This window comes from Camelus ferus, chromosome 5 (assembly GCF_009834535.1).
Source record: "Camelus ferus isolate YT-003-E chromosome 5, BCGSAC_Cfer_1.0, whole genome shotgun sequence".
Classification (NCBI taxonomy): domain Eukaryota; kingdom Metazoa; phylum Chordata; class Mammalia; order Artiodactyla; family Camelidae; genus Camelus; species Camelus ferus.
Window position 1 is genome coordinate 87,002,504 of NC_045700.1, and position 24,084 is coordinate 87,026,587.

Sequence of the window (24,084 nt, forward strand, 5' to 3'; positions counted from 1 at the left end):
ATGCCATTTGCAGCAACATGGATGGACCTGGAGATTATCACACTAAGTAAAGGAAATCAGACAGAGAAAGACAAATATCATATGATACCACTTATATGTGGAATCTAAAAAAATAAATGACATAAATGAACTTACTCACAAAACAGAAACAGACTCACAGACATAGAAAACAAACTTATGGTAACCAAAGTGTAGAGGAGGGGCAGGAGGGATAAATTAGGAGTTTGGGGTTAACAGATACACATTATTATATATATAAAACAGAGAGACAATAAGAACCTACTATATAGCACAGGGTACTGTATTCAGTATCTTACAATAACCTATAATGGAAAAGAATCTGAAAAAAGAATAGATATATATGAATCACTTTGCTGTAACTGAATCACTTTGTTGCACAGTTGAAACTAACACTACATTGTAAATCAACTATACCTCAATTAAACAGAAAAAATATTAAGGGAAAATTGAGAGCTGACTTCACCAAAGTCTTCAAACACATGCAGAAACACATCTCATAAAAGGTCAGTGGGCTGAATAAAGAAACTGTTGCACATCCATACAATGGGATATTATTTACAATAAAAAGAAATAAGCTGTCAAGCCACCAAAAAGGACATGGATGAATCTTAAGAGCACACTGCTAAGTAAAAGAAGCCAGTCTGATAAATGCATATACTATATGATTCCAATTGTGTAACATTCTGGAAAAGGCAAAACTACAGATCAGGGGGTTATCCCCAGAGGTTGGGGAGAGGAAGGAGGTTTGAATAGGGAAGCACAGGTAATTTTTAGAGTAGTGAAACTATTCTGCAAGATACTGCAATGGCAAACACAAGACATTAAGCATTTGTCAAAACTTAAAACTTTACTAGCAGGGAGGGTATAGTTCAGTGGTAGAGTCCGTGCTTATTAGCATGCACGAGGTCCTGGGTTCAATCCCCAGTACCTCCCTTAAAAAAAAAAAAAAAAGATAAATAAATGAACCTAATTGCCACCCCCCCCCAAAAAAACAAACAAAAATTTTTTTTAAAAAGAAAACATTTTTTAAAGTGTTTCAAGATACTAGTCTTTCTCCAATTTTGTACAAGGAATAAATGTAGAGAAAAGCAAACATATTAAATATTTTTCCAACAGAATTTTCCAACAAAATTTCAGCCAAAGATTGGTATGACACATTACCAGTTTTGCGTAGTGGTCTCCCACAGGAACCTCTTAACATCCAGTGAAAATTACTGACATCCACTACCACACACGGCATTAGCTGTGGCTCGCGGCCCAACACACAGTGGTGGCCACATTTGTCTTCCTCTTCCTTCTCTTTCATATCCTGCCCTATGACGTCAGAAGAGTGTGACTTTGCTTCGTTTGTGAGTCACAAGGTAACCTTAATCATGACTGAAAAGCCACGAGGAATACAAATGACATACTTACATCCAGGTAAAAAGAACGTGATGCATTTTAAGGTGAAAGTACATGCACAAATCAATGCCAACCCCTCAAGGCCACAAAAGGGGCCAGTAGTCTCTCTTATTTCTCTCAGTGGGTCTCAACTTGTCCTCCAAGGAAACCGACCCTCAACAGCCTCTCCTTCCAGGAGTCCTCAAGAAAAAAAGCTCTGTAAGGGCCTGAGTTTTTGTCTGCTTTCTTTAAAGTTGTAACTCAAGAACTGAGGTACATGCCTGGCAGTAACCCCTAACTCCTTGTTGCATTAATTAACCAGAACATTCTCTCATGTCTGGTCTACAAACATTCGCGTCTTCGGGGATTCCCCACAACTACCTTCAAGACCACTTATCATTTCTTCAGGTTTCCAGGTTCAGTAATTACAAGAGCTTAATTATGGAATGAAATGGAAACATTTAAGACAATAAGTACCCACCAAGTGTCAGACAGTGGTAATGTAGTTAAGAAAAACTCCCTGTCCTGCTGAAGAGTATGATTCCGCTCTACAGATAAATGAGGTGTTGGCACATTTCCCCTGCTGTGGTCTAAAAACACATGGTCCCACGTTCAGTCATTCAGTATATACAACACATAATGTCTACCGAATGTCAGACTCATTGCTCTAAGCATCTTAACTCAGTCAACCACCCTGGCAGAGAGAAAACTAGCCCAGCTCAATACCAGACACATACCCGTTGGAAACACTTTCAAGTTTTACAAAGTAGCATACATGCCAAGTGACTGCAGAACTAAGAAAACGGAAGTCCTAGTTACAATGAAATTAAACACCTTCGTGCTACAGATCTTGGGGCATTGTGGGCTTTTATATTAAAAGATGACAACTGTTTTGCTATGAGTAAAACTGCTTGAATGCTAAGTTTCAGCCTAATACTTAAAATCTCAAGCAACGGTGAAAAAAGAATGGCTATAATAGCTGATAAATTAGTTCAGAGCACACATTCTGTTCCTTTGATCATCCAAGTAGCCCAGCCTCCATCCAGAATGCAGGGGACTTAAACTTAAAAAATCTCTGGAATAACTAATTAGAAAACATTACAATGACATGGCTTATAGATCTTCATAACTTGCCTCGACAACTATCTATAAATTGCTTATAATAACTATGTATCACTCACCATGTAAGAACAAATATATCAAAGTTTTAGGATATGTAATTACATTAAAACTTTTTCAACACAGAAAAAAAAAAAAAGGATGCAGGGAAAAAGTCTCATGTCTTGGCAATGAGGGTCAACTCCCCAGACCAAGGTAGCTTTTTAGCCGAGTCATACTAAGTACCACCTTGACAAAATGGACTTGCTTAAATTTAATTTCTTTTCCCAGGCCTTACCCATATTTTAGGAGAAGGACTAATTAGCAGCAATATACTCCAGGGGAAGAAAAAGAATGAGCATAGGGACAAGTTAAAAGGGGACTTGACGCTTCACGTACTGAACAACTGGCCTCTTTGAAAAAAAAAAAAAATAGAGGTAACTACGATACAATAATTATTTTTCAAATAATTTTCTCATTGCTTTTGATATCTTTAAGCCTCAGCGTAAAATGCTATGCTATGACCTAGATCGGTAAGCTACAATTAACATCAGAAGAACTCTGTTAGGAGGATAAACGTTGATGAACTACTGTTGGCAGCAGAGAAATAAATCTTGTCAAAACAAAGCAAAGTTTCTGTCAATCTTGAAAAGAATGGTTTGAGGGAACAGAGGAAAGATCCAAGGATTTCGGACACAGCAACAAGGCAGCTGTAGTTAACTTCCCCCCAGTTTTCATATCCAGTCACATCGCATTGCAAAGGCTCTCGTAATCTTGTTTGACTATTTTTAATGCATTGTTCAATCTGAACTGGATTTTTAAAAAATATTTGGCAAATGAAATGGTTTGAGGTACTCAAAATATACCCACAGTACTGTTTTCGTTGGAGGTTTTCCTGAAGTCCTCTCCTTTGTTCCACAACTCTCTCCTGAACTGTTGATAAACAAATTTTTACTTCAGTGTTCTGTGAGCACCTCCCCAGATACTGGAGTCGTGAGATGATTGGTGAGACTATTCTCAAAGAGCTGGCAATTTTTAGTGGGAGAGTAACGTGAAACCAGTACCCACAGCCAGGACAGGGGTCCCCATCATCTGTTAAGAAGGAGTCAACTTTCTGAAAGAAAGGAGAGAGACAGGGTGCTAGGTACACAGGAACCAGCAAACCAAATACGCTAAATGTTGTCTTAAATGTATTGATTTTCCACTGCAAATGCAATTTTTCTTTTGGTGAAAATCCATTCTGAGATCAGATCTCTTTATTTATGTTCCTAAGTACCTCCTGCCATTATTTTTTTAAAATTATTCCCCAAGCCAAAAAAAAAAGAAAAAAAAAAAGTCTGACGTTTCCTTATCTCATGAGCACCAATAAATCATCTCAGCTGAGGTGGAGAGGGAGCGGTGGGGCTCTACTCTTAGAGAAGAGGCATTCATTTAAAATCCACCTAGAAGTAGTGAGTGGCATGGGTTTTTGTTGAGGACCTGATCAAGCAAAGACGCTTTCCGAAAGGCCATCTAACGCATGGTGGGAAGCAGGCTCTCAGGGCACAAGAACATTCCTCCGGCAAGTTTCAAGCTGGAGGCTAAAAACACCAGTCATTCGTTTTTCCATCTTGAGACACATTCCTCACCCAGTTCAAAGGCCTGGAGAAACAAGCCTGCACACTTTCTGAAGGTCGTCCCTTGCAGGGACTAAACGCTCAGGCTGCAAAATATTTTAAAGACCTAGTTTTAGGCATATAACCCTTTTTGTTGGCCATAGTTTCCACTCCCTAACCATCTGCCCCAGCTCCCCACCTCCCCACCTCCCCCCACACACAAACCAACACACACATACACACACACACACTCACCAACTTGCAGGATACCCCACCAGTGGAAGTGAAATATTGTCAGAAATTCAGTTGTTACCCACTCTTTTTCAAAATGTAGTATTTCTATTCCTTAACCTAACCAGAGGGATGGGCTCAACTTTGAAAGGAAGTTATTGTTTAGTTGTGGTTCAAAGAGAGCCCTGAAATGGGAAGGCTGGCAGAAGGCAGGGGTCAAGGGAGGAGTTGGGGGTGGGTGGGAGTTGCCAAGAGCAGAGTATCAACACACCACCCAGCCAGCCCCTCAAAACGCTTTAGGAGCCTCCCTCCCCTCCTCCCACCATGATGTAATTTACACAGGGTCCCATTTTGTTTTGTTTTGTAACCTCAGGAACATTTAAAGCACTGGAGATTCCAGTAAAAGAAAAATGTAAATACTGCCTGATAGAAGATCTGGGGCAGAGTTAAAAGTACTGCTTTGGCTTTGAGTGAGATATTGCTGACCGTTTGGTTTGCTTTCCAATAATTAGCAAGTCTGTATTACCAAGATCGGGATTGGTGCTCAGGTAGGAAAAAACTCTTTCAAACCATTTAAAAGTCTTTGACTCCATTTCAGTCACTGCTCCCCATCTCACCCCACTCAAGTGTAAGTTCTCATCTGGTCCAGCCTGCTGCGTCCTTGGGGAAGGGCAGTCCTGGTGAAGAGGCAAAGGGAGGGTGGTCCGAGATGTCTAGTGTCTGTCCTCTGGCTCTGGGCACCTTCCCAAGACCAAATTATCTTCCGGTCCTATGTGAGCCCTGCAGACGGTCAGAAAGTGTAATCCTCTAGTCTAGGAAAAGAGCATGAATATTTTCACCAACCACCAACAGCATTAAAAATATACACAGCAGCTTCTGGTACTAGGAACCTCAGTAGCCACTTTTTACGGTTTTCGCAGAGGTGAACTTGCAGCTTTCACTCATCCAGTAAGAGGCATTCTCAAGAGGGAAATCTAACTCTTAGAAAGAGACGCCATCCCAAGACCGGAATCTGCACCTGGCCCCACCAACACGCGATATAAAAATATGTGTTCCCCCTTCACAAGCCTGAATGGCAGAACTGCATTACGTACTATTTTCTCAAATCGCTTTCTGCCCCCACATGGAAAGCAGTTCTCCATTATTCTACTCCGTGACCCTGCATTTCATCTTCATGGAGCTGTGTTCTGCAGGAGCACAAATTTGTTCACAGCTTTGTTGTCTGCCCCATCTAAAAGCACCAGAAGGGCAGAGACTCACTCACTCCTGTCTTCAGGGCCTGGCTCCCAGTACAAACCCAATAAAGCTTTATTGAGAGAACATCACCTTTCATGTTTTTCAAAGAAAAATTGAGAGGCAAAAGGTGATACCACCTTAATATGAAGGAAATCCAGATATTTTGCCCAAAACTAGGAATATTCATTATAAACATCTAAGAATAATGTTATGCTAAATATTCAGCATGTAGCTGATAAATCTCTCTTAATGATGACATAAAGAACTGTTTATAGATGCATTTATATCCTGTATAAATCAGAAAAAAAATGGCTTCTCCCATCAAGAATTACTATCTATTTTTCCACCCCTTGAAACTGGGCATGGCTTTGTGACTTGCTTTGGGCAATGGGAGAGTAGCAAATATGATGCAAGCAGAGGCTTGCAAAGTGCCTGTGCAGGCTTGCCCTCTTACTGCAGAGACCTCGTCCCATATCGGGTTAGCCTGCGGGGACACGTGGTACAGTCAGCAGCAATCACCGCCTGACAGCCAGCATCACCCACCAGACAAGTAAGGGAAGCCATCCCAGACCAACCAGCCCCCAGCCGACCCTCCAGTCACCGCAACCGCATAAGCTCAGCGGGGTGAGACGCAGAACCGCCCAGCTGAACCCAGCCCCAATCACCAAACCCTCAGAATTATGATCTAACAAAGACTGATCATTTAAGGCGATCGGTTTTGGAGCGGCTTGTTACACATCAAAGCTAAACAATGCACACTGTTAGGAAACGAGATGGCTTTATAGTGAAAGACTATTTTAATTAAAACATTAAGTCTTTTGAACTCTCAAAACTCGGAGACATTAGTGTCCAGGAAGTCGTCACAAAGATCCTTAACCTTTATACTTAATCCTACTACACTATATTAAGAACTAGTTATTTGTGCAGTCTTGGAGGGGGTAAGGGAGTTGGGTGCTGAATGCCTGAGTACTACCATAAAAGTGAACCGGGGAGGTAAATAAAGTAATAAAGATTAAAAATGCTAGTATTTGAAAACTTAGACACCTTTCCCTTCTCAATCAATTGGCACAAACGCTTCAAAGCTAGAAAAGCAGATCATTTCTTAACAAGCTTTCCCTCCTTCCAGGGTTATGTACTTTTTTCTTTAACCTGAGGATCCAGAAGAGGCATGGAAAATAAAGAGTACTTTGCTTTTTCCCTTTAACAAAAACAAAGCAGGGAGTCTATTGTAAGAGGGCTGTTGGCTGCTGTGTTCCCTCAGTGCAGCAATGTGGGATCTGAGTGTGTTCTGCCATGGAAGACTTGGAGCTGTTGGGCATTTAACCAACTTTCTATTACTAAGCTTCAAAATTTATGAGCAGCTCATCTCTGGAAAGATAAACAAAAAACCAGCGTTGGTGGTGGCCTCTGAGAAGAGAAGCTGGAGAACAGGAGTGGGAGAAAGCCTTAATTTTCACTCTATATCTTTAAAAACAATTTTGTTAAACCACTTGAAACAGCATGAGTCTGCATTGGCTACACCAAAATATTAAAAGAAAAAAACATTATGTAAATAGATCCAGAAAACTACCATAAAACTTGGTGGTCTTAAAAAAACTGCTTTTTTTATGTCTCTGGAAGAAACTACTATAAACTTAAAAACAAATATGACTGCACACCGTCAAAACAGAGAGAGATGAAAAGCGAGCAATGAGAAAAACCTCAAAGTAGATTATACTTCCCGCCAGCAGCAAGCACAGGGTCCAGAGGTCAGAGGGTTAGAGGTTTCGCTACTAAAAATAAAAACCACCCACCCAAAGGGGAAGAAAAAAGTCCTTGAATAATAGAGCTTCTAAGACCAAAAGATTTTGCAATTTCTTTCGCAGCCCTCATCTTCACCCCACGTTTCCTAACACTGACTAACCCCTAACAAGGACTCACTAAGCTCCTGACCATTTATCACCTGGACCCGTCTCCTGGCTGCTTTAGTTTGACCAAAGATCTCTTTTCTCCTTGCTTCTTGTAAATATTATGTTTGCTAGCTGCATATCCGAAAACGGACCACTCTGTCCAAAGGAGAGTTTGGACAGCCTTATAAACTATTTAAGCATGCTGGTGTTACTGTGAGGCAGGAAGCTATGGTTAGAATGATTAAGAAAAGCAGACAACTTTAAGATAGGTGGGCACTTCGGCCCAATGAGCAGATGAAAAATACTGACTTCCATACATTGCACCTTCTGAATCTTAATTTTTTCCCAGATAAGTTGAGCCGTAAGAAATTTGGTAATTACTTAGATGAATTCCCCTCCCTCCCATTTTTGTCCTCATTTCCATGTTCCCATCACCATCCTCTTAACAAAATCTGTGCTGTTGTAATGTGATAGGTGCTCACTGGTGTTTATTGAGGCAAAGGAGGGAGGGAGACCAATAAGAAATCATAGTTTAGTGAGGAGTGTATAGCTCAGCAGCAGAGCATGTGCTAAGTATGCATGAAGCACAAAGTCGTGGGTTCAATCCCCAGTACCTCCATTTAAAAAAAAAAGGAAATCATAGGTTAGGTGTTGGGAGCTAGGTGGCCCCTATCAATACACTGGAGATGGAAAGTTCTTCTGATCATTCCCACAATCTCTTAAATTCAAGGGTAAGTATGATTATTTCTCATATCTCATAGAGCCCTGTCAATAATTTTTAAAAGAACAGGGAAATGATCACTGGAGAATACTGAATAATAGTTAGATACATAGTAATTACCAGATATTTCAGAGACCTTCAACTACTGTATTTTTTAAAAATTTTTGCCTGTCTTATTTCAATCATAACCTTCCTAAAAGTAAGAATCATGACTTTCTGTGCAGAATATAATTTGTTTGCCACACCACATATATTTGAAGGAAAAAAACCAGAAAACAAAAAGAAGGCCTCTTTGATCATTCCAACAAACACAATACAACTATCAATTTCTCAAGATTAAGTGCTACTTGTTCAGCAACGTGACCTCAAGATGTCAGGGAGGATCAGAGAACTAGCATCAAAGTATTTTTTGGTCAAAAAAAGAAGAGGGAGGAAAGTTTATTAAAGTCTTTTTTCCTTACTACAACTTGGCATCTTCTTCAGCCCAACCGACTAGCATCCAACGCACATGGGTTTGGCTCTAACAGGGCCAGCGGTAGATGGTGGAGAGTGTGACACTGAGTGGACAACAGCAGCAACAAACATGGAACAACAAGGGAAAACAGTGAATGCAACTCAGCTTCCTCCGTCAGACATGCAGGGTAGGGCAATAAAACCACAAAGATGGATACAATTAACATAATAGTCTGACTCATATTCAAGTCCACTGCCATCATTAATGCAAATGCAGAAAGGAGGGGTGAAAAAGAAAGTGATGTGTTTATGTTTTCAACCTAAACACATCATTTTTAAAAGCTCTAATATTCAAAGATCACTGACTCACTGAAGAAGTACAAATAACATAGACCCAACTAAATTTCTTTGAATAAATAGATTGTAGCAGAGCCTGCAGGAAGATTAAAATGGAAAATGTTCCTTTTCCCATAGATGACAGTACCTGATATTTATCTAATCTATCTCCCCTCTAGTCTCATAAATTAAGAATGGGAGAGAGACAACATTTTCATAATGTCAGACAAGAACAGAACCAAAAAGAGGAAAAGTTTTACAACTTTTTGGAACTTTCCCAACAGTTTGAAATTAGTGTACTACTATACCATACTAATATTAAAATGTAATTCTGTTAAGTTAAAATTCAATGTGATTACAATTTATGAGCATGTTTCCATAACATTTTAAAAAGAACGTTTCAAGTTTGCTGCGTAGCTGTGGACTCATAAGATAATGAAATAATACATCAATTGCATAACTATAAATGTGGTAGACTATCTGTTATTTTAAACACAAGAAAAGTATTAGTGTGAAAAAAAGTTACAGAATCTTTAGTGTGAAACTGACTTCAAACTGAATCCGCAAGAAGCTGTTTTCCTTGAATACAATTTCCAGTAACTCTGTAACATGAGGAAATAATTGAGGAAATGGTTTTCTTCAGAACAAAGCAAAATAAAACCTTAAAATTGTGAAGTGTCCCATTATACTGAATTACCAACCCACCAAAATAAAAGGAAACATTTATATACTATACAGCTAAGAAATACATCTGATGATAGCAGAAAGAGTAGAAAAGTAACTGTCAGGTCAATGAAGTTTTGAATGAAAGCATCAATAGACTTTTCTAATTTATGAAATCCACATGGAGGTGCCCAAATGGGAAGGCAATTCTGAATACATTGGCAGCCGGACAGCCAGGATTACACTGGGTCAGCAAAGCACTGTGCGGCTCAAGCAACCAATCAGAACTGCTGAAGCACAAAAAAGCTGGGCAACACTGATTTTACCAGCAAGAGAAGTTTTGAGTTTGTTCACACACCCAACAGAGAAAAATAAAACTAAACAAAAAATTGTGAAAGACTTCTTATAGTTCCCAACTGGCCTCTCAGATTTCTTCCCCATTCATTCAAGTGGATACTTCACCAAAGGATTCTCATGGTACAAATGAGAAACATTATCCATAAACAGACCACTGGCGCAAGAAGGGGTGATTTCCAGCACAATAAACAGAATAACGCCACAGGCGTGGATTGCTTAAAGCTTTACCTGTACTGCCAGGTGGGGACGGATGCTTCCAACAGCTGACCTTAGGAGGAAGGAACCAGCGGGTAACCTGCATTCTCACACAAATTTTGTTTTTAAAAAGGGAGGAGGGGAGAGAAGCCAAATCCAGTCTAAAAAAGGTTCCAAAAATTTAGACTGGTAGAGTCAGCAAGGTTTGTCTGAAGGTCTGTTAAAGTCTGAAAATGTTCCCCCGACTCCAGATAAGAAAGGTTAAAATCAGTCTTAAATCAAGCCATAAAGAGTGATCCAGAAGCTAGAACGGGACAGAACCGAATATTCTAATGCACTTCATTAGGACCCCATCAATAGCTTCTTCAGAAAGAATCCTCATTACAACTGACCCATTAAAGAATATCATTTTCTCCAAAATATCCCTATGTTTAGAGCTGCAAAGGAGGTTAGAATAATTAAGAACAAAATTCTCAACTTACTGATGAGGAAATAGGTCCAGAGAAATTAAATGACTTTCTCAAGGTCACTCAGCTTAGTGAAGGGCATAGGCTGTGTTATAACCCAAGATCTCTGGCTCCCAGGAGCTGCTTTTTCCATTGTATCATTCAAGATAACATTAAGCTATTTTCCTGGAATTTTGATTAAAAAAAAAAAGGAGAGAGGAGGGAAGTATGCCCTTTTGGATTCTGAGTCTCTCACTCTAGAACAGTATTGGAGAAAGTATTTATTTGGAAGGCAATCTGATAACTGACTACAATATATGAAATTTTTATGGCTTTATTTCTAACATAAAAAGCTACCTAAACAATAGCAGAAATTAGGAAGATTGTTAAATGCTCAAAGTTTTCTGGAACAGCAGAGCAGCTCAGAAGCAGTATTGGGGCATAGAATTTTCAGGGGCAGTGTTTCTTCCTTACATTTTCACCTGTGACGTTTCAATCAACACCTAAAGAAAAATGCTGCCTTTGGGGCTTATGATTCAGTGATTGCAACAGATTGTTAGCTGGTGAGAAACGCTTATCTGAGAGGGATGGGAAGAAGGAAATACTTCCATAGTATTTATCTTCGTTATTTTCCTTCTTTATTCTAGAAAGAATAAATAAACAAATGCCGATCGCACTTGGTAATACATCCCACATAATTTTGGTTATGTGAGGAAGCACAACATAAATCTAGCAAGCTTTCGAAGTCCGTTCTCCCTGCCTGCCCTGATGAGCTGTCACTCAGGCTGCCACAGGTCAAAACACAAATCTGTTTTTGAGAAGCAAGCAGCATTACCTGCAAGCCCAATAAGGAACCCTGTCCAAGCCCTCGTAAGGAATCTCTAGATTCTCACGATTTGCAAGCTGTATCGACGTTTTCATTTCACTATGAGCTTCCTTGGGCTGAGGATGGTCAGTTTTTGTGGGTCTTATCCTAGCTCTGTGCTTTGCAAACTGCAAGCACGCAACAGTGTTGACCCTGATGCAGTTTCGAGCCAAATGGATTTTCCGAATGATCCCCACACAGTGCCAGCCACAGCACTTGGATTTCCTACTCAGTTTCTCTCTCCTTCCTCCCAATAGTAAGAGATGTAAATGTAAAAATCTTGAGCCAACCCAATCAATCCTACAACCACGTGCTGTAGCTTCCTCCTGTTCACAGATTTCAAGACAGGAAGATTAAGGAACAGGAACGTGGCGTCGTAGTAAATCGTAGTAAAGAGAGGAGGGAAACAAAATGGGGCACGTCACATGGTCACGGCCTGGATTTTTCTCAATTAAATATAAGAGGAAGTGTGTGTTTCCGGCCTCTGTCAGTGGGCTGGTTGGACTTTCTCATTCTTAGGATTCTGGTCTAGATGCACGAGTAAGGCTGAGCTCATAACATCCTCTGGGAGGAGGATGGAGGGGGCGTGTATTTGGCTCAGTTCTTCGAGCGGTAGAGGGAGGGGGCAGAGGGAGAAGGGTGGGCGACCGCCTGGCTGTCTGGCCGGCTGCCACCACCGGACCCTGGACCCGGGACCGAGGCCCCCACCCAACCCTCGCCCGAGGTCCCGCCCCACCCCTGCTGCAGCTAGGCCTACGCTCGCGCTGATTGGCTCCGGTGGGGGCCAATCAGCGCCCGGCTGCCCCGCCCGCCCAGGGGCCAGCCTCCCCGCGGCTCTGGCAGGGGCCAGGGCTCGCCCGCCACTGCCACCGCCACCTCCCACCACGCCCGGGAGGGGACCCGGCCGCCCCCGCACCCCCAAGCGACCGGGGGTGAGCAGGGTGGGAGTCTTCTTAGGGTGGCCTCAGCCTCGCTGCAGATTCCCCAACCTCGGGCCTAAGGGGGCTTAGAGGAGGGAGGGGGAGCAGAGCACCAAATAAACAGGGAGGGATGCAGGAAGCAGAGGTGACCGGGGAAACGGTGAAGTGCCAGGGCCGAGAGAGGGTTTGCGCCAGACAAAAAAGGCCACACAGCGAGGGGACAGGAGGGAGGAAGAGAGGGAGAGATGGGAGGTAGTCGTGGAGGTAGGAATCCTTGACATCACAACGAGGAAATGGGGTGAGAGGAAGAAAAAAGGCCCATTTTTTTAAGGGGACATAACCAAATGACCAAAAAAAAAAAGGAACCTAAAAAACTATGGCTTGAGTCTGTCTTTACCAAAGCCTGCTCTATCCGCTCAGCTGCAGCTTCCAAACTAAAAAACAAATTTGAGGTAAATTCTGGGTGAAGATAGCTGGGCTGCTGTAAAGCCCTTTCTGCCCTCCGATTTGGGCTCTCAATTTACTCTCTGCAGAGAGTAGGCCACCAGTACTGCAAAATTCTGAAATGGAGCCGAAAAGAAAAGACAATGCCAGGAACATAAGAGGTGGGAAACAAGGGGACTGGGAGAGGTGGAGACTGGAAAACGATCTGGCAGGTCAGAACCAAGAGGAGACCCAGATGGACAAGAGGGAAGAGAAACAGAAAATGTGGTGGGACAGGAGGTGAATCAAGGGCAACCAACAGTCCTGCCCACCTGCACGAAATGCCTCAGAAATGTCCTGTAACAGACCGTGGAAAAGAGTAAACAGGCAGAGATGTTTCAAATGAGGGCTTAGGAGATAGAGCACACATCTCCTGGCCCCTTATGCCCTTTCCTGTTTCAGGTTTCACCTGAGAAATAGGAAAGAGAGGCAAACAGCAGTTGCTGAGGAAGTTAGGAAAACGATGTTTTCACAAACTAACATGCTCTTTCATAGGCAGAGTGCTTTGCTGTGGACAGGTTTGACTTCCTTTTTGTTTCAGATGATAATTGACTATCAAATCACATCTTTAAACTCAACAGAGCAAAGGCAAACTCAGCAAGAAAGAGAAATAAGCACAAGTCAGGGTTTAAATGTGCCAAGTAGCATTTGGTGCCTCACTTAAAACACACACACATATATACACACTGGCGCATGCGTACACACACACACACACACACACACACACACACACACACACACACACACAGCTCCCACTCCCCCCATCTCTCATCTCTCTGCATTTACATCTTACAAATACTGTAGAATTTTTCTGGCATATTGCTGTCAAAGCATGGTCAATTGCTACTCCAGGATTATTAAGGATATGATTATATGGTTGTTGCAGAGTATTATATTTTCCCTCAGAAAGCTAAGAATAGAAGATTCTTTGGTTTTGTTGGTTTGTTTTTAATCTATCCTCCATATAAGGAGGATTTTATTTTAAAGCCCTTTTGAAAAATAAAAACTTTATTTGTCAATTTCCTTCCGAGCAAATATTATTTATTCTACTCTATAAAAAGAAACCTGTTCAAATTAGGAAAACAGGCAAGGAAATCTTATTGTTTCTTAGCCTCTTCTTTCATCTCTTTAAAATCCAAATCTTAGTTCTGCAGGGGTTTTTCTCCCTTCAAATTCTCATTCCTTTATAAATGAAACATTTTGCAACACAAATGGCTAATGTGTTAGAGGGATTCACATTCCCAAAAACATCCCTGGAAATAACCAAAATTTTTACTGTTGAGGTTGCTATACACAATTAAATTTCTCTTCCAGAGAATGAATCATGAAAATAAATTTTGAATACTTATCAAATAAGTGCTTTGTATAATATATCACCTTAAATCTTAGTTTGAATGTTTGTATACCTGTACCTTGTTCTACAAAAGAGAAAATGATATGGGTCAAATATTAGAATCAAAGAGACTATGACCACATAATAAATAACCTATCAACAGGAACCCACTGCACACATGAATGTCTTATGAATGGACACATATTAGGAAGAATCGTGCTTTTTAAAGCTCATTTGGTGAAGCATATATAAAAAGACTATCACAACAAGATAATCAGTTTGTCAGAATAAAGTGTTTCCAAATGCTGGAAACTTCTACATTGCCAACTCATCACATTATTTGCAAACTATACTCCTCTCTCCTTCCCACAATTATGACCACCAGAAAACAGGCTCAACAGAATGAAGGGCAAGCTAATTTCCTACTACAAACGTTTTTTGTTTTCAGTACAGCCTTAGCCCCAGAAGACCTGAAGCCAACTTTCAACATTCACTATTGAACTTAGAGGCAAACAGTAAATATCCTAAAAATGAAGAGAACAAGGTCTAGTCCTTACGTTCAATGCAGAAGAAAACCAAACCCTTCCATTTCCCTGTCTTAGGACTCCTTTTCAGCATAAAAATGTTAAGTAATTTTACAGAAGACATACAGTAGCCCCCAAATGATCTGTATGACGTCTTTGTGCAGGCCTTTGCAAGAACAGGCAACTGTAAGGCAGACACGCTGGGATGAATTTTCATAACTCTTAACTCAATAATGGGTCCCAGACGCATACAGACTTCACTGCCTATCTGTATAAAAGCAGCCATGCCTGTGAGGTGGTGGGTCAGTGTGTGAGTAGTATTTCACACATCCTGGTTCAGGAACAAAAAGAAAATGTCACCAATAATTACCTTCTAAAGAGAGTCACCAATTAACAGGTACTTCTCTAAGTACATAAGCCTAAGCAAGTCCTGACTCAATCTTTTCAGGGCAACAGGAATAAAAATTGGTGTTTCCCATGCTATTTATATTGCCTTGGTGTTGTGAAATCACAGAACTAAAGTACACAGAGCAACTTGATAAGATCACCCTTAAGAACTCAGAAACACTACCTTCAAATGAAGGGCTCAGTCCCTGTATTAACAGTTTTTTTTTTTTTTTTTTTGTGGAATTGTCCCTTCCAGAGGCTGACCTAAATATATAGTCAAAAGAAAACTTCAATAGAGGTCAAGGTTCTTACATATGAACTTCACAAACCTCAGAACTAGTAGTATAGGAAATATGCCTTGTAAATACCAGTGAGTACTTCACTTGGGAACCTCAAGTGAAAAAGCCGTCCTGTGTGTGGCTGCTGCTACAGACTTAACTGACCATCAGCCAGGTGTCACCTTGTGTGCCCTGACCTCCCCCCTCCCTGAGTACACTCCCTAAGGAAGCAGTGGGGAGGAGAGGGAAGGGGTGGAGGCAGAGGAACAGAATTCCAGCACAAGGTTAAAAGCAGTTTCGTCTTCTGACTTTGTCACCAGGAAACGCACCTGCTGTGATGTCCAGTTGAGCTACTGGAGGTCCTCTGGCTGCTTCTGGAAACTGATGCTGGCATAGGCGCTTAAATCCTCGCTGGAGCGGCTGGTGGAGCTGCTCTCGCCGCTGCCCAGAGGCTGATGGGGGGGCGGGGGTGGAGGAGGCTGCGGTTGAGGAGGTCGCTCCTGAGGGCGCTGTTTGAAGTCCTTGACCAGATCCAGGTCTATGTAGTTAAGACCATTCTCCAAACCCCCGGCTGCCCCGCACACTTGAGCCAGCTCCTTGGGGGCTCCCCCCAGCTCCCCAGGCCTCAGCCACACGTTCTCAAAGGAAGCAGAGCTGTGGCGCTTCACATCCTCAGCGCTGCTGCTGCCACCACCACTGCCCCCGACTGCAGCCCCGCCTCCGAAGGGCAGGGTGTTGCCCGCCCGAGTGGCACTGGGCGTTGAGGAGAAGGTCTCGGAGCTGTGCCTCCTCCTGCACCCTTGCGGGTCGGCACGGATCACTTTGGCACTCTGGTTACGGCTGGGACTGAGGTTCACCCGCGTGAAGGCGCTCGGGCCCCCAGGTCCCTGCGGGCCCCCCAGCAGGGACGAGCAGGCCGCCAGCTCCCCTGCTCCTTGAGGCTCTGCAGGGGAAGCAGAGGTCGTGGAGGATGAGGAGGGCGCGGCCGCTGTGGCCCCGGGAAGGCTGGCCTCCTCCACAACGATTCCGGTCCGCATATCGGCGTAGCTGATGGGGGCAACCGGCGAGGTGTCCACGTAGCTCTGATGGGGGCAGCCCACCTGCATGGTCATGTAGTCACCCCGGCTGCTAGGCACTGCCCGGGTCGGCCGGCACACGCTAACAGCTCCGGGGGGGGCGGGGCCCACCCTCCCGGGCTGGACCCCTGCGCTCTCCTGCCAGGTGGCCCTCCTGCCGGGCCCCAGGTCCATGTTCATGTACTCTTCCGCGCCAGCCTCTTCCTCTCTGGGAGCTGGCTGGAGCTGGGATGGGCACCTGACAGAAGGCGAGCTGTGGGGAGCCACTGGGCCAGATAAGTAGCCGGGCTGATCGCTCCCGAATTCAATATTCACATATTCCCCTGGGCTCTTGGGCTCCGGAGGGTGCAGCAAGGGCGGCGGCTGCTGCTCTCTGGCCCGAGGTAAGGTGCTGGCCTTGGGATCCCCCAGGGACAGCCTCGTGGGCCGGGCCAGGCGGTTGTTGGTCTGGGCAGCTGTGTCCACCTTTCGAGGCAGATGGGGCTGCAGGACCTGATGGTGGAGATGCGGGAGGCTGGGCTCCAGCCTAGCCCCACAGTATCCCCCGCCCAGGCTGTCGCTGCTGGTGGAGGAGGAGGAATCTTCTGCCGCTGTGGCATAGAGGAGTCGACCAGAGCTGGAGGAGAGGCGGAGGTGCTGGTGCCGGGCGCTCTCCTCCAGCTCTCCCGGGCGCTGGGTGTGCTTAAAGGACCTTGGCAAGGAGTAGTAGGAGAGGACTGGCTTGTGCTGGGGATCCTCAGGGCCATAGTAGCAGTCGGAAGGGCTGCTGGTGTTGGAGTCCCCCACTGGCGACATGTTCATGTAGTCACCTGTACAAGACAAGAGCTTGCCACTACTGCTCTCCACGGGGAGTTTGGGGTGTGGCAGGGCGTGAGAGTGGTGGCCTCCTACCCCGTTCGTCCACAGCTTGCCATAGCTGCTCCCAGAAGGGGCTGCACCGCTGCCGCTGCCGCCACTGCCAGGCCCACCTCCAAGGTCAGGAGAGCAGCTGCCGCTTGGGGACATCATCATGTAGCCATTGGGGTCCACTCTCTGAGGATGGCGTCTGATGGGGTTGATGATCTGTTGTGGGGCAGACACGCTCTTGGGGCTCATGGGCATGTAGTCTCCACTGCCCTTTCGGCTGCCGGGCACTGGAGCCACCCCTGGGGACATGGGCATGTAGCCGTCATCGGTGTGGAGACTGGAGGTGTCTGGGCGGTGGTGGCCCCCACGCCGCTCCAGGGGGTGCATTTCTAGACCCTCCTCAGGGTAGGAATGGGTGGGCACGAAGGCGGAGTGCCGGTAGCTGGGCACTCGGCCTCCGCTGCCACCTCCTGGCGGGTAGGCAGGCATCATCTCTGTATATTCCTCAATGGAAGCCACAGAGGACTGGGATGGGGTCTTCTGGTGGGAAATGGTAGGGGATGTGCCAGCAGAGTGAGTTCGCTTTCGGAACCGATTATCCAGATCCGCGGCACTGGCTGCTTCATCTCCAGTCAGGGCTGGGCTCGTCCCCAAACCAGCTCCTGGGATGTAGCGGTGACCGTTGCCACCCCGAGGCAAAATGTAGTGACCGTTGGGGGCAGCGAGGGTGGAGGGCCCCTTGCCTCCCATGCAGATGTAGTTGCTCAGCTCCTCCTCACCGCGGGCCGGTGGGGTGTGGCCCAGGGAATCCGGAGTGACACTACGAAAGGAACTTCGGAAATCGCAGGGACTGGAGCCATACTCATCTGAGGAGATGAAACCGCCATCGCTGGGGGAACCGGACACAGAAGCACTAGACCGCCGCGGGAAGAGACAGTCCGAGGTGGATCCGTGGCCACTGGTGCTGCTAGACGACAGACTGACCGGGCTGGTGGCAGAAGGTGAGCAGCGAGAAGAAGGCATGGGGATAGAGCGGCTGTGGTTGAGAGGCGGGTGCAGCCGGGAGCTGCCTCGATGCCGGTGGGCGTGGGTCCTGTTGGTGCTAGGACTTACAGGACTACCGTCCACAGAGGCGGGGCGAGACATGGTGCCTTCGCCATCACTGGAGGCACGGACGCGGAAGGAGCCCTGCTTCCCGCCCACCAAGCTGGCAGGGGAGGTGGCAGTGATGCTCTCTGTGCGAGAGCGGCGGGTCAGCCCTACCTGGCTGGGTGGAGGGTTGTTGAGGTGGTGCCTGCGCAGGGGGACACTGATGGGGTTGGAGCAGTTGGAGGAGGACTGGCTCTTGCTTCGAGGTCGAAACTCATCGCTCATGGCCCGCATGGCCTCCAGGATTGTCTCATGCATGTTCTGGGCCACCACAGAGTCATCCACCTGCATCCAGAACTCCCCGGGTCCCGTCACTGCGGAACGGCCCACCTCGATGAAGAAGAAGTTCTCGGAGTGCCCACAGCGCCTGATGTTCATCAGCTGCAGTACCACAGCCGCCGCCTCCGAGTTCAGCTTCACAAAGCTGATGGTCTTGCTGGTCAGGCAGAGGCGGTAGATGCCAATCAGGTTCTTTGTCTGACCCAGGCCCTTGGGTTTCAGGATCACCTGCCAGACCTCCTTGAAGGCGGGTCCTGGGGGCACGTCCCCGTAGCTCAAGTCCTCCCCAGCCTCGCCGAGGCCAGAGCTGCCACTGCAGCTGCCCCCGCCGCCTCCCGCCCCGGGGGCCGCGGCCCCGTCGTGGTGGCCCTTGGCTCGGTTGTGCAGCTGCAGGAGGGCCTGGTACCAGCTGTCCTGCTCCGCCTCGCTGTCCGCCGCGATGGCAAAGTGCTCGTCCCGGGTGTAGAGGGCTACCAGGTGCTTGTTCTTGGAGTCCGCCCGCTTGTTGATGTTGAAGCAGCTCTCGAGGGGGATCGAGCGTTTGGGGGCGCTCGACTTGTGCCGCCACTTCTTCTCGTTCTCGTAGTACTCGAGACGCGCCGGGCCCCCCGCCTCGCTGGCCGCCCGCAGCACGAAGAAGCGCTTGTGCATGCTCTTGGGTTTGCGCAGGTAGCCCACCTTGCGCACGTCCGAGAAGCCGTCGGTCTCGGGAGGGCTCGCCATGCTGCTGCCGCCGCCGCCGCCACCACCGCCGCCGAGCAGAGCGAGGCGCCGAAAAACAACCGGGTGGGGGGCGGAGGCTCCGAGCCGCGGCCCCGCACATGCAAACAGGGCTGGAGGCGGCTGAAACCCCGACTCCGAAATCCACGCCGCCCTCTGCGCTAGGGAGGGGCAGCCAAGGGAGGACGCAGCAGCTGCGCCAAGGAGATTGCCCCGACCGGAGTTTACTGGCGTTTCATGCCCTGGGGGAGGCAGCGCGTCCGGCGTGAGTTGCAGCCCGGATCCTCCGAGAGCCAAGTCTCCTCTCAACCGCCGCGGCCGGGAAGGAGCAAAGATGCATCTCTCGCCGCCGAGGCGAGAGTCCGGCGCAGGCAGGCGGCGGCTACGGCTGGGGGTCCCCGCGTTGCCCCTCCAGGCGCGCGCGCCTTCCCTCCTGAGTTCCCCTTTGGAAGTAGCGATTCCCGAGGCAAATTAAATATCCTTGGGCAGGGGGAGGCGAGCTGCCAAGTCCCAACGTTGCACGGGGTTCTCCCTCCTCCTCCTTCGCCTCCTCCTCCGCCTCCTCCCACCCCCCAACCGTCCCTGCCGCCACCAGCAGCCCAAATACCAGCTCAGTCGCAGAGACCGCGGCGCTGCGGCTGTTGCTGCTGCTGCTGCTGCTGCTGCTGCTGCTGCTGCTGCTGCCGCCGCCCGCGGACGCGTCCTCTGCAGCCCCCATTCGGGCCCATCTCGGCAGGCGGAGAAAGTGGCTTTTCCACGACAAACGCTACTAGGCAGCTTGGGGAGCTGAGGATAAGCTGGAGGGACAGGCTCATCCCTGCCCCTCGCTCCAGTCGGGAGGGGAGGGGACGAGGGCGGGAGGCGAGGGGGGTAGGCTGGGGAAGGAGTCGGGGAAGACGCCTCTTCCCCGGGAGGCGCTGCCGCTGCAGTTACTTCTCCCCTCCTCCCTCCTCCTCGGAGAGTTGCCGAGAGCCCCAACCAAAACAAGCGGCGGCGTCTGGCTCTGCGCGCCGGCCCCCTCCGACCGCGCCGCCGTCTCACTCCGAGGAGAAAAACACGTGACGGAGCCTCTGCGCTCCGCAGCCCGGCCGCCACCGCCGCCGCCGCCGCCGCCGGGAGGCTCCCGCCCGGGTCTCTACATTCCGGGCCGAGCCCGCCCCGCGCCCGCCCCTCTCCGCCCCCCGGCCGTGCCGCAGCGGCGCCCGCGCCCTGCCTCGGCGCAGCGCTCGGGCAGCGCCCCTGCGCGGCCGCCCGCCCCGGCGCAAAGCCTTCCTCCCCACGCGCCACCCAGGGCGCCCCTGGCCCGCAGGAATCCCCGCCGCGGGCGCGGGCGGGGGTGTTTGGATGGCAACCCGAAGGCACGAGGGGAGTCTGGGAAAACGGGGGGGCGAACTCGGGAAGACGCAGGAGTGAGGGTGGGGGGCGACGGGGGGGCACTGCGGCTACAGCGCCCTGCGTGGGAGGGCCCCGGGAGGAGGGGGCGCGGGAGTGGGGCTGGATCTTACCTAACAGGTAAGATCGACCCCTCTAGAAGGACGTTTCTAGTCAAAGCTTTTTCTCCCTGGAAATATAAAAGCTGAATTTCAGTTTCGGGGTGATAGGCGAGAGTGAGATCTGTATTTTTGTGGTTTTTCTAAAGGACTTTTTGGGTCAGCTTTCCACCTTGGAATCCTCGCATTTGCTGCAGTGAAGTACCTCGAAGAAACAGAGGGACGCCCAAGGGCAGTGACTGGGGGGGTTATGGTCACTTCTAAACGGGAACAGGGATCCCTGGGAAGCGTCATACGTCCGGCGCCTTGAGGTTAGCGCTGGTCAGTTAGGGAGAAAATATAAATATCACAGCGTCTCCCCCACCCCCTATCCCAGCGAGGGGGCGGGGGTTCACACCTTGGGTGAAGGCTTGGGGAGGAAATGAGATGCTCTCCCCTTACCATATTCCGAAAGCAATTTGTGATTTTTAAAAGACGTTGGGGGACTACAGAGGGTTCGTGAGGCCAAAACCCTACTGTGTAAATATTGGCTGAAGTGTGTTTCACACACACACAGCATCCACACCCATTGAACCACCCCATAAAATGTTTACCCTTGAGCACAAGGATAATCGGGAGAAAACAAGGATGGTGCCAGCTCAACTGTACAGGAAAATGGGCACTTCAGGATTAGAACAGGTCATCAGCCTGGGTCTTCTTGGAGCGATTCTTAACACAGTTCCCTTGCGGTATCAGTCTCATCACAAACGCTCCCCGAAGTTTTTGTTTGTTAAGCTGACCTGTAAACAAGCAGTTTGTCCCCTGCTGGTCCAGCTGGCATTAACAACCCTTTTAAAAATGACTTCTGTCACTCTACTTAACGCTATCTTATTTTCCCACCCTATTCCCTGGCCCGTTTGGGGTCTCCGCCCCCTCTTCGCAAGGGAGACCCTCCTCAGACGCCAGCTCTCTGGCACTGCAGGATGCTCGCAGGGAAACGCAGTAGCTCAGGCGCTGGGCATGCTCAATGGCCGGACAGGCTGGGCCGAGGAGGAGCGCGCCTGGGCCTAATACGGGGGTGAGGGGCGGGGGAGTTTCTTGGCGAAGCCTGCTGATTGGTGAGGCTGCCTGTCCTTCAAGCCTTGCCTTGAGGGAGGGGAGGTGGGGAGAGAGGGTGAGGGTACCAAGGTAGGTTGCAAAGCGCAGTGAAAAAAAGAAAAAAGAAGAAAAAAGAACCAAAGGCGCCATTCAGCAGCGTATGACACGTGAATTGGGGGAGTCGGTGTCTGCAGAGGGGCTACTCCCCACCGAAGCCTGGGAGTTTCTCATTTCCTCTCTCACCTTCTTGTTGCCTGCCATCATGCAGCCTCATCTCAACCCGGTTAATCTATAATTCGTGTGCACGCTTTTGAATTGAAAGCCCGCCCTTCTCTACCTCTGACAGCTTGGTGATGTGGGCACACGTGCCCACTACAGCAGAGCTATAAATAGCAGATATAATCTGCAAACGAGGCGGCAGTAACAGTGGCTGAGATTCCGGGGGAATAGCGCGCTTGATGGAGAGCAGGGGTTGCGGATCAGGGAAGGCTGAACTTAAAGTAGGTAAAGAGTAAAGTAACTGTGGGGTTTTACCCTTGGCGAAAGAAAAAAAAAAAAAGATAAAAGGATTGTTTACTAGTAACAATGAAATCTAAGGCCAAAGGGCTTTTTACAGTTTTGATGCTTAGGGCAGGGTCGGGGTGGAGAGTATATCACATTTTGTTGGAAAAACAATCCAAGTCCATTTACTTTTGAAATGCTCCCCCCGCAAAAAAATTAAAAAAGCTAAATAAAGCTAAATAAATGGAATAAAGGAAAAGAAAATACTCTATCCTAGCAGGAGGAGGGGTCAGGGAGATCAAGATAATTTGTGAATATTCTACAATAATCTTCATAGAAAGGTTAGAATTTTGATCATGTATAACTTATTTTAAAGCCTTAAAATAACTCAGTGACAAAGAATTTCAGCTTTAAAAAAGCAAATTCAGTGGCTAAAATATTCATTAAAAATCTCGAAATAAGTCAGCTTGGTGTGACACTTTTTTTTTCCAAGCCAATTTCACGTGGTAGATGATCACTGATCATGGAATGTTATTGTCCTTTCTTCCTACTTGCTGATGCTTTACTACCAACGTTAAAGGTGGTTAACATTATTATAATAATACTACAGTGATTTCATTTGTCCTTTACATTTTTTTTAATTAGTCGGTTAACTCTGGAAATCCGTATTTGGTTCATATACAGACTAGAAAGAGATGCTTTTGTGGAAACTGACTGAAGTAATTTTGAGCAGGTACAAGTATTATCCTGTCACCATATGTGAAATTAGTCTTGTGGTGTACTGCAGTTAAATATACTGTATGAAAAATTCACTCCTAAGTGAAAATTTACAGAAACCAAGAAAGGAAGCTTACCAAATATATTGCTCAATGCTGCCATCTATAGGACAGTTAGAGATGATTTGGGTAAGAGCCTAAAGTGCGTTTTAAAACTACAAGAGCTGAAATAATGATTCATCAAAACACTGGGACAGCTATGTTGTTGTTGACAATGCAGTTATGATTCCAGGAGTTAAAACATTCAACACCACGAGTGCACTATTGGGCAATATTTCTGCAATTAGCTTTAAAATGGAAATATTCGCCTGTATGTGACACTATCACGGACATCATACAAACTATAAATTTCTACATATTTCCCTAAAGTGATCTCTAGCTAGACATTTATTTTGGTTATGAATTAATCTGTTATATAGAGTAACCATTTTATATATGCTCAACATAGAGAAGTATAAGTTACTGTCATAAGAGAAATTAGAATTGAGTTGACTGAAGGTACAACTAACCATTTGAAAATTAAAAGTTTTACTTAAGATAAACAGGTCACAGCTGGAGGAGCTGTTTAACTATTGTCCTCTCTAGAAGTAATTTTGGCAATTTAGAATGATACCTGAAGGAATATCAAAACTTGTAGATTTTTCTCATTTTAATGTCTTTTTCAATTTTAAGATTGCTCGGTAGTAACCAATATTTGAATGCCTACTCTGACAAGCAGTATGAAATATATAAAAAGCAGCTTCTTACAGTTTTGGTAGG

General features: G+C 46.8%; 1 protein-coding gene across 1 annotated transcript in view; it reads right to left on the reverse strand.

Moving 5' to 3' along the window:
• Positions 1 to 20,573, reverse strand: part of IRS1 (insulin receptor substrate 1) — a 60,251-nt gene extending 39,678 nt beyond the window's left edge. Inside the window, exon 1 of the mRNA XM_006181755.3 lies at positions 15,741 to 20,573. Coding sequence (XP_006181817.2) covers positions 15,762 to 19,484 — 3,723 coding nt within the window. The 5' untranslated portion in view covers positions 19,485 to 20,573 and the 3' untranslated portion in view covers positions 15,741 to 15,761. The remainder of the gene's footprint in view (positions 1 to 15,740) is intronic.
• Positions 20,574 to 24,084: the final 3,511 nt, after the last annotated feature.